A 12,469-nucleotide genomic window follows, 5' to 3' on the forward strand; every position below is an offset into this window, starting at 1 on the left:
TATGTATGTATGTGTGTGTATGTATGTATGTATGTATGACCTATTTATATAGAGATTGATTACATGGATGGAATTGGTTCATGAGATTATGGAGACTGGTAAGTCCCAAGACCTGCAGTTGAGTCAGCAAGCTGGAGACCCAGCAGAGCCAATCAATAATGCAGTGCCAGTCTGAATCTGAAGGCCCGAGAACCAAGAAAGCCAATGGTATGATCCCAGTCTGAAGGCTGGCAGACTCGAGGCCTAGGAAGAGCCAATGTTTCAGTTGGAGTTTAAATGCAGGAAAAAGTCAATATTCTAGTGCAAAGGCTGTTAGGCAGGAAGAATTCACTTTTATATGGAGCAAGGTCAGCCTTTTTGTACTCTTCAGGTCTTCAGTGGATTGGAAGAAGCCCACCCCCATTAAGGAGGACAATCTTGCTTTACTCAGTGTACCAACTTAAACGTTAATCTCATCCAAAGACACCCTCACAGAAATACCCAGAATGTTTTGCCAAATATCTGGGCACCCCATGGCCCAGTCACTGTGACACATAAAATTAACCATCCTGAGACTCTTTTTTAAGATTTTATTTATTTATTTGACAGAGAGAGACACAGCAAAAGAGAGAACACAAACAGGGGGAGTGGGTGAGGTTGAGAAGCAGGCTTCCCGCGGAGCAGGGAACCCGATGCGGGGCTTCATCCCAGGACCCTGGGATCATGACCTGAGCCGAAGGCAGATGCTTAACGACTGAGCCACCCAGGGGCCTCAACCATCCTGAGACTCTTGTGTGATGTCCTTTTCTTGAGTGTGGGCTGAACACAGTGACTTGCTTTTAACTAAGCGAATAGGGCAAAAGTGGTGAGGTATACCTTCCGAGATAAACACACAAGACTGTGTGATTCTGTTTTGCTCATATGCCTCTCTTGCTCTCACCTGCTGGTTAGGAGAAGGCCAGCCGCCATGTTGTAAGCTGACCAATGGCGAGGCCCATATGGGCAGCCTCCAGCTGACAGCCAATAGGAAGTAAGGGCCTCATGGTAATGGCCCTACAGAAACTGAACCCTGCCAACAACCACTGAAGGATCTTAGTGGTTGATCTACCTTGAGTGACACCTTCAGATGACTGAATGCCCAGCCCACAGCTTGATTGCAGGCTTGTGAGTGACCAAAGCCATGCCTAGACTCCCACCCCACAGACACTGTGAGATTATAAATGTTTGTTGTTGTAAGCCGCTAAGTTTTGGGGTCATTTGTTACACAGTGATAGGTAACTGATACAGAGTGTAAATGAACTGAAAGGTAGTGAATAATGAAGCAAATGAAATAAGTTGAGGGAAAACATATTCAAACTCTACTTACAAGAAAGGTGTTACTGGTCTCTGGTGGAGAAAAAGCTGCCCCCGTTGGTTTTCACCTCCATCTCTGTTCCACTCTCAAAAGGAGGATGGCTGCTGGAGGGCAGTCAGATCAAGCTCCCTTTAGCCGTGTAGCAGGCTGCCCAGGTGGCACCTCCAGGATAAAGGCCAGGGCCTCCCTGCTCTTCCCTCTTCTCCCCTGTGAAGTGAAATGAGTCTGGAGGCAGCTCCTCCTGGGGTGTCATCCTCCTGTGAGCTGCCTTCCCTTCTCCCAGTCAGGCCCTGGGGAGGATGGCCCAGGGGAGCTCCGTGCTAGGTGCAGGACTGAACTTGCTTTTAGTTTGGTTTCTTTCTTTTCTTCTCGCTAGCAGAGGTGTTCTCGCCATTGCATTGCAGAGGCAAGATTCAGGATTTGGATTCAGGCTTCAAGATAGATGTAGACAGAGGCCTTTGGTCTGCTTCTCCTTCTAGGCTCCTCTAGCAGACCTGAGTCTGTTGGGGTCCACACAGTGTACCAGAGTTCTGCACTTAGGCTTTAAAAGGAAAGCTCCAGCAAGTAATTGTCATTCCGTCACCCTGGTGATTTAGGGTGGGTGTGTGTGCACACATACATGTGTGCATTTGTGTGCATGTGTCACTGTGGGAGGGTGGTTTCACATGAACTTATACCTCCCTCAGGGATGACGTGGTGAGGACTACAGACAGGATTCAGGGATTCCTGGATATTTTGGACAGTGTTCTCTCAATGACACCCCTAACTCATCATTTCCTGAGATGGGCCAAGGTCCAGGACACTGGTGAGTCAGCATTTTTCAATGTAGTATCTGAAATACAGCTCCCTCTGCCCCTCTCAGCTTTGCTGGTGTCCCCAAACTAGCACAGTGCCCCCCAGTGCCCACCATCAAGGATCCAGCCCCTTGCAGATCCTATTGTTAGCCTGAGTGCTTCCTTAGGAAGTAGACACGCTGTGTAACAGCAGAGCCCTGGAGCCCTGCCTACAGTCATCCACCCTCATCCATCACACAGACTCCTCAAAGTTCCCAGGAGGGAATAATTTGGGCTGGTCCCACAGGCCTTGGGAAGAAAGGAGCCAGCTATGGACTCTGTGGGCTGTGCCCAGGACTTTGGCATGGCCTGGGTTACTGGAGTTCCGGTATGTAAAAGTACGGAAATAAATTATTTCTTGCCAGGGACCTAATCTGTATCTGCCTTGATGGAAAGGGAAAGGCCAGAAGACAAGACTGGTACAGTAGACTGAATGTTTGTGTCCCTGCAAAATTCCTATGTTGAAACCTAATCCCCAAAGAGTATTAGGAGGTGAGGCCTACCGGAGGGGATGAGGGCATGAGGGTGGAGCCCTCACGAATGGGATTAGTGCCCTTACGAAAGAGACCTGAGTGAGCCACCTTCTCCCTTCTGCCCTGGGAGGCCACAGTGAGGAATCAGCAGTCAGCTGGAAGCCGGCCCTCGCCAGACACCAAACCTACCCCTCTCGATCTTGGATTCCCCAGCCGCCGGAACTGGGAGGAATGAACGTTTGTTGTACTAGCTACCCCGTTTATGACATTTTGTTATAGCAGCCTGAATGGGGTTAGACATTTACGATGTCTTGGATATCGGGGATTAGATGTCTATGCCTGTCTGTGTATTGCTGCACCAGGCCTGATGAGTAATGGCTGAGTGAGCTGGGCGCCTGGGTGGCTCAGTCGGTTAAGCGTCTGCCTTCGGCTCAGGTCATGATCCCAGGGTCCTGGGATCGAGCCCCACATCAGGCTCCCTGCTTGGTGGGAAGTCTGCTTCTCCCTCTGCCCCTTCTCCTGTTCGTTCTCTCGCAAATAAATAAATAAAATCTTAAAAAAATATATAGCTGAGTGAACTTGAAATGAGTGGACACCATTCAAGAGAAGGAATGAACAGTGGGGAAAAAAAGGATCTAAAGTTAGAACTTGGGTCTGCACCTCAACTCTGCCACTTTATTAGCATAACCTTGGGTGATTCATTTTTAGTACTTAGAGCCAGTTTCTCAAAGTAACATGGAATCACTTATCCCTCTACGTGTGTGTGTGTGTGTGTGTGCACGCACATGTACGTATGCATATAAAGACACACCAAATGTCAACGTGGTTGTTTTGGAGATTTGGAAATTGGGTGGCTTTTCCCTTTCTTCTTTGTATTTTTTACTAATATCTGATTTTTTAAAGATAAAAATGTAAACCATACCCTAAATACTGTCCATGTAAACTTGCAATCATATGATAAAACAATGAAACCTTTCATACTTCGGAGTCTTTGAAATGGAAAGATTTTGTAGAAAAAAAAAAAACAAATTCCCATAAGCCAAACCAAATAATCATTCCTTCAGTTTTCTTTCTTCCTAATTTGTGTGTACTAAATAGATCTTTGTATTTAATCTTTCAAGCACGTAGTCTTCTACCTTTTTCTTTACTAGTAAGACTTGGAGGAATCTGTAGACGGTAACATGAAGACGACTATTCTAAGAAAATACCAAAAGAAATAACACATCACCTGACCTGGAAGAGCAGCAAATCTTTCAAAAACCTAATACTGCAAAGGAAAAACAAACAAACACCAAAACCAGGAAAAAAGTTAAGATTAAACAATGTGAAACTAGTTTATCTATTTAACAAATGAAGTGTCCCTATGTTTTATTAGTTTTTTTGTTTTGTTTTGTTTTGTTTTTTTAGATAGAGCACATGTGGCACACACGGGGGGAGGGGCGTGGAGGGAAGGGCAGAGAGAGAGAGGGAGAGAGAATCGTAAGCAGATTGCACACTCAGAACGGAGTCTGACGTGGGGCTTGATCTCCCCACCCTGAGATCATGACCTGGGCTGAAATCAAGAGTCGGACCCTTAACTGACTGAGCCACCCAGGAGCCCCTGTTTTATTAGTATTTACATGTAACCTACATTTTGAAAATTAGGAAATAAGTTAGCAGCTTTTTTAGGGAGTTTGTGACCATTTTCTCTGCTTCGCAGGTCCTGCGGGATCAGATGGGTTCCAAACTGGGTGGCCCTTTATTCCTCCAGCTACCTATATTTCCATTCACGGACCTCTAACTATCAATAAAAGGCCACTTTCTCCCAAGTACTTGCTCAAAATACCACTTTTCAGCCATAAAGAAATTCTCCCAATTGAAATTAGAATTCAATAGGTTTAAATACTTCATAAATGCTTCAAATGAGATTATGAAGCCAACCAGCAGATATTTATTACACTAAAGTTTAGGCACATTTTCCTTTAAATATCTGAGATTCTATCTACAGTGCCTCTGTTATATTCATTCAAATTATTCTTATATTCTAAAACAATGAAGCCTCTAAACCGGTGGAATGTTGCCAGAGAATTTCAACAGAGTTTGAAGGCGACATAACCAAAAGGCATAGTTTAAATTGGCTTACGGAATGAATGGGCTCCTTATCAGAGCAGCTGAAGGCTGCACATAATTAACAGCATCTGTCAACATTCACAGGGCCCCGTATAGAACAGGCAGGCCCTGCAGCCCTGCAGCTCAGCAACCTCCAGCTTCTGGCACCTTAAAATCCACCAGACCTCAACAAAAAGACAGCCCCAACCCATCACTAGAAGGACACTGATACATTTTAGTGATACGAGCAGGACCACAGAGCAACTGCTAATTAATGTTAATGATCTAGAACAATTCTGTTCTCATTAGCACTGAGACTTCAAATTAGCTAACTATCATAAAAACATATAAAATACTATTTACAGAGAGATGGTTATATTTATAATTACTGATTTTAAAGTCTCTCGTGTTACTATTTTTAAGGGATATGAACATGGTCGATTAACCTCCCTTTTTATCTGATGCATTCTCGATTTAATTCAGCTTGAATATTTCTGTATCAAGTGTATTAAACTTGTTCTATGGCAATTTTTAGTTGTTTTCCTACATTTTGAACACATTTCCCTCACGAACATGTACAAAACCACACCGAACCAAACAAATCCAGAGGAAGTTTCATTAAATAAATTTATTTGTTAAAATAATTTAACTCCAAATACAACTGTTGAATTTGCATTGAGTTATAACTACAATTCATGTTTTAATCGAAATGTCAAGGTTTAACAACTGACATTGTTACAAAACAATAAACTGTTGTTCAATTTTAAATGGTCAGTTGTATTAGAGCTCAACAATTAACTGTGAACTATATCTCTGGGAAACCCCAAATCAATAATGATAAGTCTGTTTCCAAAACCCACTGCAGTCATTCTTGAAACCCTGATCAAGATTTAATAGATGCACAATGACACGTTATTTAAAAAAAATAAAATAGAAAGACCCCCATAGTCTTTAACATTTGATTGGCAAAGGAGACAAGTAAAGCTTACCAGTGTGAACACAAGACTAGTGAGAAGAACAACAACTAAAAAACAAAACAAACCAACAAAAAAACCAACGGCAACAAACAAAATACGCACTTTTCACATTCAGACATACGCAGACAACATTCCCACTGGAAAACTCCTGAAAACAAACAGCAGACATCCTTAGGCAACATTTCCTTATAAAGAAAAAGCAAGTATCAGTAGTTTTACCACAGAAAAGTGATGGCAACTCTAAGCGCTTAGTCAAAAGTTCAGCTCTAATTCTACAAACCAAAGGAGAAAATCATCGAAGCACCTTTCGATAGTTTAAGGAAGATTTTATGTAATGCTTTTGATCAGATGCTGGCTTGTTTGGTGTAAATTGAACAAAACGAAAGGCATCAGTTACCATCACTATCACAGCTTAAAAAACAACCCTGCCCTCCCCAAAAAAAGCTGCAACAAAAAAGAAAAAAAAAAAAAACCCCTAAAAAAAAGCCGCCTTTGTTGAAAGTAAAATGAGGCAAAATGAAAACAAAAGAAAAGCTTATCACAAACAGCTAAAGAAAAAGTGGGTCTTTGGATCAAACCATAACATTTTTTAAGGCATGTTAGAAAAACTTTCACTTAACTAGTTGCTAGTCTGATCAGGGCATAAAACCAACAGCGACGCAAGGTCGCCGACTTTTCTCTTGTAGCCACTGTGACGTCGTGTCATTTCATCCTGTTCTTCAGCTTGTTAGTAACGTCTCCACCAACCCGTTCGTTCGAACCCAGTTATATTCCTACCGGATGAAACACCAACAGGAAGGGCACAAGAGGGTTCCCACGTTGCTGGGGATCTTTGATGCTTTGTCACTAATCACGGAGGGAGATGTGCGAACACTGATCAGGCAGCCAGATCGGTTCTTGGCAACGTCTGTACAGCAAAAGCCCGCCTTCTTGTCTGACACAGACACTTCCCGACGGAAATCCGAATGGTTAGATGAGAATCTTCTCCACCTTACGTTTTTGCCATACCTTTCGTATTATTTAACTTCTTTTTCTGGTCTGCATAGCAATCCATAGTGTAAAACTTGGAGTCTTTACAGATGTTTTTAATATGTAATCTTAGTTGTCATAAATTGCTGTTAAACACGGAATTCTAAAAACAAAACCAAAAACCATCATTCTGAGAAGTTAGAGGCTTCGAATCTCGGCCGATTCACTAGCAAGTATTTCTATTTCTGTAGACAAATCATACTTCTTGAATCTCTGGCTTCTCTAAATGTTTTCAGTTGACTCAACTGTGACATACCGAAATTGGTTTCAAGAAAACGGGTTGGAACTTTCTGTCCTGTAAACAAGGTGCTTCCCAATTGGGGGCTGTAAGAAAAAACTATGTTGAAGAATGCAAATACTCACAATTCCAAGATTTTTCACAATCACGACCTGTACCCACATGTCTGTTTTCTCATCTGTGAAAAGTACTAGCCACCTTTCTGCTATCCTCTAAGCTCAATGCCAGCTTACTAAGCATTCGGGGGCCAGCAATGATTTCCATAATGTGTAAAAAAAGCCCACGCAAACAATTTAAAAGGGAAAAAAAAGGCTTTTGATACACGATGTTCTGCAGTACGGATTCTCAGTAGAGGCAATTATCTCTGACTTGTGCCAAATTCTTAGGAACAATAAACACACATGCACACACAAACACACACTCTTCTCTCAGGGACACACGCAAGACCAGAGGTTACTGGCACAAGTGTGTGAAGCCAGCAAAGTGTGAGGCGAGCACGCAGATCGCAGGCTCGGTGACAGTGCAGTTCTGAAGGCCAGATTTATCTCCAGAGGATTAGCTCAAGAGACTCTCTTCAGCATCTATGACTCTGAAGTTGGTTGAAAACCCTTCTACGCTTGATTGTAAAAACTTATGAATAGGTTTTTTCCTGTGCCATTAGTCATGCAAATGATAAATACTTCACGGCTATGAAAACCAAAAATGTCAGAGCTTGAGCACCTTTTCAAAACAAAATATTCACTCTAGCTTTGCCCTTCAGTAATCAGAGCAAAATTGTTATAAGAAAATCTTTATATAATTCCCCAGGAAAATTAAAGATAAAAGGTTTTGTGGTTTTGTGGGCTTTTTTTTTTTTGTCCCTTGCCTTCCACTCTATAATTTATGTTCTACTTTTAAGCCCAAATTATTTCACGTGGTTATTCAATTTTTAGATGCCTGCAATAAAGCTCTGCTATAGCAAACTTGATTTCGAAAGCAGGTTAGCCAAGAATCACACCACAACCATAGCCCTTAACGGCGAGAAGGAATTTGCTGCTTTAACGAGCATAAAGATGCAAGGTATCTGTGCTGTCCTGTGAGGTTCCTGCGAATGGGAACATGTGGATACAGCATGGCTTCATTTTCCTTACACGATGGTACTAGTTAATCTACCAGAACGCGTCTTGTGAGTAAGGCTAGGCAATGTTCCCGTTACAGTTGCTTCCTTCTTGTTCAGTAAAGTAATTAAGACCATCCCTGCTTTGTTAACAGAGGGTGGGCTTGGGGTTTTAATGCGGATCAAACCCTTGTGAGAGCCTCCATCTTCTGTGGCAAAGCAGGTGATTTTAACACATTCTAAAGCCAGACTGTATTCCTACCACAACCTGTCCTGACCTCTGCTCTATCAAGGACCGATGCACGAGTGAGTTCCGCGTCACAGACTGGGATAACAACTACAATTAGGCATCAATTTTGAGAAACAGGAACACGTCAGCTGAGGAAAGATTCGCTCCCTGTAATGCTGTCGGCAGGTCAGTTGCTGTTATCTTACTCGACGGGATACAATGGTTAGAAGCACTATCTCAAGTCCTGAAATTCAGTACTCTCCTAGGAAAATATTTCTCCTTTACTTATTTATTTATTTATTTTTTAAAGAAGACAAAATATTTTAACTGTAAGTGGTCATAGGGATTCTTCTGGTTTCTCTCTCATGGTTATTTTTAATGTATACAGTAGGTGCTTCTGTCAACCCAGAGACAAGGCCATTGTAGCTTTCGGAGGAGATCACCCTGTAGACCGACTGGCTAGGCCTTCAAACTGCAGGTGCACACAGGAGACCGAGGACCGTGGCGGAAACTGGAGTTACTGAACCCAAATGTTACTCAGAGATAGCAACTGACAATCACTGCTCGATGCTGAATAAGGGCTGCTATTTCGCTGCAGATTCACACCACACATCCTGCAAGCTCCGCAGCCGGGCGGACGAGGTGTGTCGCCTACGGTGGCGGGCGGGTCCCGTCCAGGACAGCCGCACTTGAATGCTATTGTATGTTACATGCAGAACAGCATGGGTCGTCTTTGTCGGGCTGCGCGGCATAGTTCATCTGCCTCACGATTTCTGCAAAGAGTTCGTCCACCATGGTTTTGCTCTTAGCGGAAGTCTCCATAAAGGGGCAGCCCCACTCTTCCGCAAGGGCTCTGCCTTCATTGGAGGACACCTCTCTCTCACTTTCCAGGTCCACTTTGTTCCCAACCAAGATGACTGGCACTTTCTCATATCTACAAGAGAGTACACGACACACATGAATTGTAGAAGTTAGCACAAAATTCAACGGCTAAAACGCATTTTCTCTTTTGTCCTTCTATTCTACTACAAATATTGTCTTCAGTTGCGTGAGAAATTATTTGCTCCACTTGGCTTGATGCCTACCTGAGGGCATTCAGAAGCTGCTCCCATAGTGGATCGTAAATTTTTGAAAATGAGGTTAATTCATCAATTATACATCTTTGAAAATCAATTTACCTTTCCAGATATACTTGGAAAATTATTCTCAGAATCTCAGAATAAATCTTGTTAGGTGGATTAATTTAAATTTTTTTTCATTTTAAGAGATGCTTACTCAAAATATCAGTTGATGAGGTAATAGCTCTGCTGAAAAAACAAACAATTTGTAATTGTCAGCATTTTTACTCTTTCCATAAATACACACACTGGTCATGTGCGAATAGTTCCTGAATATGAAAAAAGAGAGGAGAGATCATTAGGAGGGAAACTATCAAATAAAACTACACTCTATCCCTTTATAAAACTGCTCGAGATTGGCCAGTTGAAAGACAATCATGGTTCTTTTCAGCCTGGCATGGATTAAACCTTTCAATCATTAGCTTTATTTGATGTTGTCTCTTCTTTTCCTTCCTAAACAGAACAGGTGTGTCATAGTGTCCTTCCTCCCTGTCAGACGTTGAAACCTAAGGCCCACTGGGATTGTATTTAAGAGGTCGGGCCTCTGGGAGGTGAACAGGTCATGAATGGGACTGGTGCCCTTCTGTATATGAAGGGGATAGGTGAGTACTCCCTCGCCCCTACCGCTGTGTGAGGACACAACATAAAGATGAGTCTATGAACTAGGGAAGCAGGCCCTCATCAGACCTGGAATCTGCCAGAGGCTTGATCTCGGACTTCTAGCCTCCAGAACTGTGAGAAATGAATTCCTGTTGTTTAAGCCACACGGTCTATGGTATTTTTGTTATAGAGCCAGACAGAATAACACCAGGTGACTGTGAGTTATGACATTAGGAAAAGGCTCGACTAGTAAAGATAACAAATGATACGAAGGGAAGAAAGAAGAAAGGCCCTATGTCATTTTGGTACCTAAAGATGATTTTCTTTACAATGTTTACTCCCTGTGTAAAAATACATGGTGTTACTCTGCATGTTTATTTACTATTTTTATGTTTGTTGTAGGAAATGTTGCTCATATATTTTCATAAGGCTCTCATTTTTACTCTAAACACCATTTTAAAAGCTTCTTGTGATTTCATAGTATAAATCAATGCATGTGTGTGTTTGTACTGTCCCCTGAGCAGAATGCCTCTCTCATTTATAAACAAAGCAAACTGCAAAATGGCACACAAGCAATAACAACGTGACTGGACACAGCTCATCTGCCAGAAAACTGTCACGGGGCGGAGACTTCACCGGGGCGGGGCTCGTACAGAGTTTCTATCCTTCAGGAAACTGAGTGAGGGCCGATGGCTACGATTAGCGAGAATACTTCCACGATCCCATCATCCTGGTACGACGGGGTTCTCCCCGCACTCTAACCTGTAAGGCAAACTATATTCTCGGCAGAGGCTCGCTTTTTTCTCTGGCACGAGACCAAATGGAGAGCAATTTCAACAGAGGGCACATTCCAGGCAGCGTGCCACGTGGCGGTCTGAAACGTGAAAGCCACTTAAAAATGTGTAGGGGTAACAATATCACCGGTCAGTCTAGAACTTGGGTATCGTTTCGGCAGGAAACGGATTCAGACAACTCCAACTTCTACCGGGGACTTGGCATGAATTCACTGTACCTCAAGCGAGCCTTACGCCTTCTGGCCCCATCCTACCGAGAACTCTCAACACAGGACCCGAGGGCCTTTCGTACCTTCCAGGACCCTCACCCACCAACAACTCTGTGTAGCCCGGGGCCTCGGGAAGGACAAACGGCCGCAAGATGACGGCGCATTACAGACACTGTGTATCGGGTGCTCTGCATGCAACCCTCCTGACCTGTGCAAAGAAGCCTGGCAGGGGCTACCGGTGCCAGTCACGTCGGGACGATGCCCCTTCCTTAGGCGACTCGCAAACATATAATGCGCTTCATTTTTCTTATGAGAGTATATACGCCACAGCGCGTTTGAAAACACTTTGTTTGGCAGTGAGGGTAACATAAACACTAATACAATTCAGTCACTGGATTGGTTGAATTTAATTAGGTTAAAAATTAATTTTGATCTGTTTACAAGACTTAACGACAAGGACAGCGACAAGACGTCACTTTCTAGTAGGAGTTAAGCATGACATATTTTAGAGAATATTTTTGAGTTTAAATACAGTAATATATCGTGTTTTATATGTAAAGCAATATTTCTTACACTCCTAAATAAAAAGCACATATATGTGGGTTTTCAAAACTTGTAAAAATATCAAATCACTAACAGTTGTAGGATACACTGTTTGAATCAAGAATCTGAATAAATGTTACCAAGAGAGTCTCAAAAGGGCAACCAGAACACCGCGAACATAGGTCCGTATGTAACAGCATTTAATGACTGTCAAATGAAGACGACAATTTAGATAGTTATCAGGGAGCCTGTCCATTATATCGCTATTCGAATTGTCAGTGGTCTTTTCTAAGACCAACACGCTAAAAATGCTAGAGAAATCCAGACTGATATCCTCAGAAGACTTTCAAAGACTGACTAAGGTCTTCAGGAAAAAAAAGGTATTATGTACATTTCAGAATAGCAGACGGTGAGAAATTTTTGTCTCTTTCTGTTAACATTAAAATATGACACAGTAGAAAAGATTCTAAACTAGGATTTGGAGGCTCAGCATCCAGCGCCGCCACGGAGACTGCGAGACTGAGCAAACCATTTACTCGATTCACCTGTATTTCACTTCCTCGTCAGTAAAGGAAGGAGTAAGAGTGTCTGCTCCCACTTACCACACGGGGCTGCTGTAAAGCTCACGAGATAACCTAGAAACCCCCGAGGACTCGATCAAAGCAGGGCGGCGCTTCTCTCCCCTCCCGCCCACTGCCTCTCCCGAGTGTCAGATGCAAGAGATGCTGATGGAGGCGAGGAGCTCCTGAGGACAGACGGGCAGGACAGACTGACCCGGAGTCACGGAACGAAGGCAAAGGGAACGAAGCAAAGCCTTGTGTAGACGGAACAGAGAAGGGCCTGGGGGAACCTTCCTCCCCGCTGTAGCAAAACGGTGTCCTTAAAAACCAGCAAACAACACCAGACCAG

At 43.1% G+C, this 12,469-nt stretch overlaps 1 protein-coding gene across 1 annotated transcript in view; it reads right to left on the bottom strand.

The window, feature by feature from the left end:
• Positions 1-5,335: 5,335 nt before the first annotated feature.
• Positions 5,336-12,469, bottom strand: part of RAP2A (RAP2A, member of RAS oncogene family) — a 34,840-nt gene continuing 27,706 nt past the window's right edge. The window contains exon 2 of the mRNA XM_035003157.1: positions 5,336-9,230. Coding sequence (XP_034859048.1) covers positions 8,993-9,230 — 238 coding nt within the window. The 3' untranslated portion in view covers positions 5,336-8,992. The remainder of the gene's footprint in view (positions 9,231-12,469) is intronic.

This window comes from Mirounga leonina, unplaced genomic scaffold, assembly GCF_011800145.1.
Source record: "Mirounga leonina isolate KUSES-001 unplaced genomic scaffold, KU_Mleo_1.0 Mir_127, whole genome shotgun sequence".
Classification (NCBI taxonomy): domain Eukaryota; kingdom Metazoa; phylum Chordata; class Mammalia; order Carnivora; family Phocidae; genus Mirounga; species Mirounga leonina.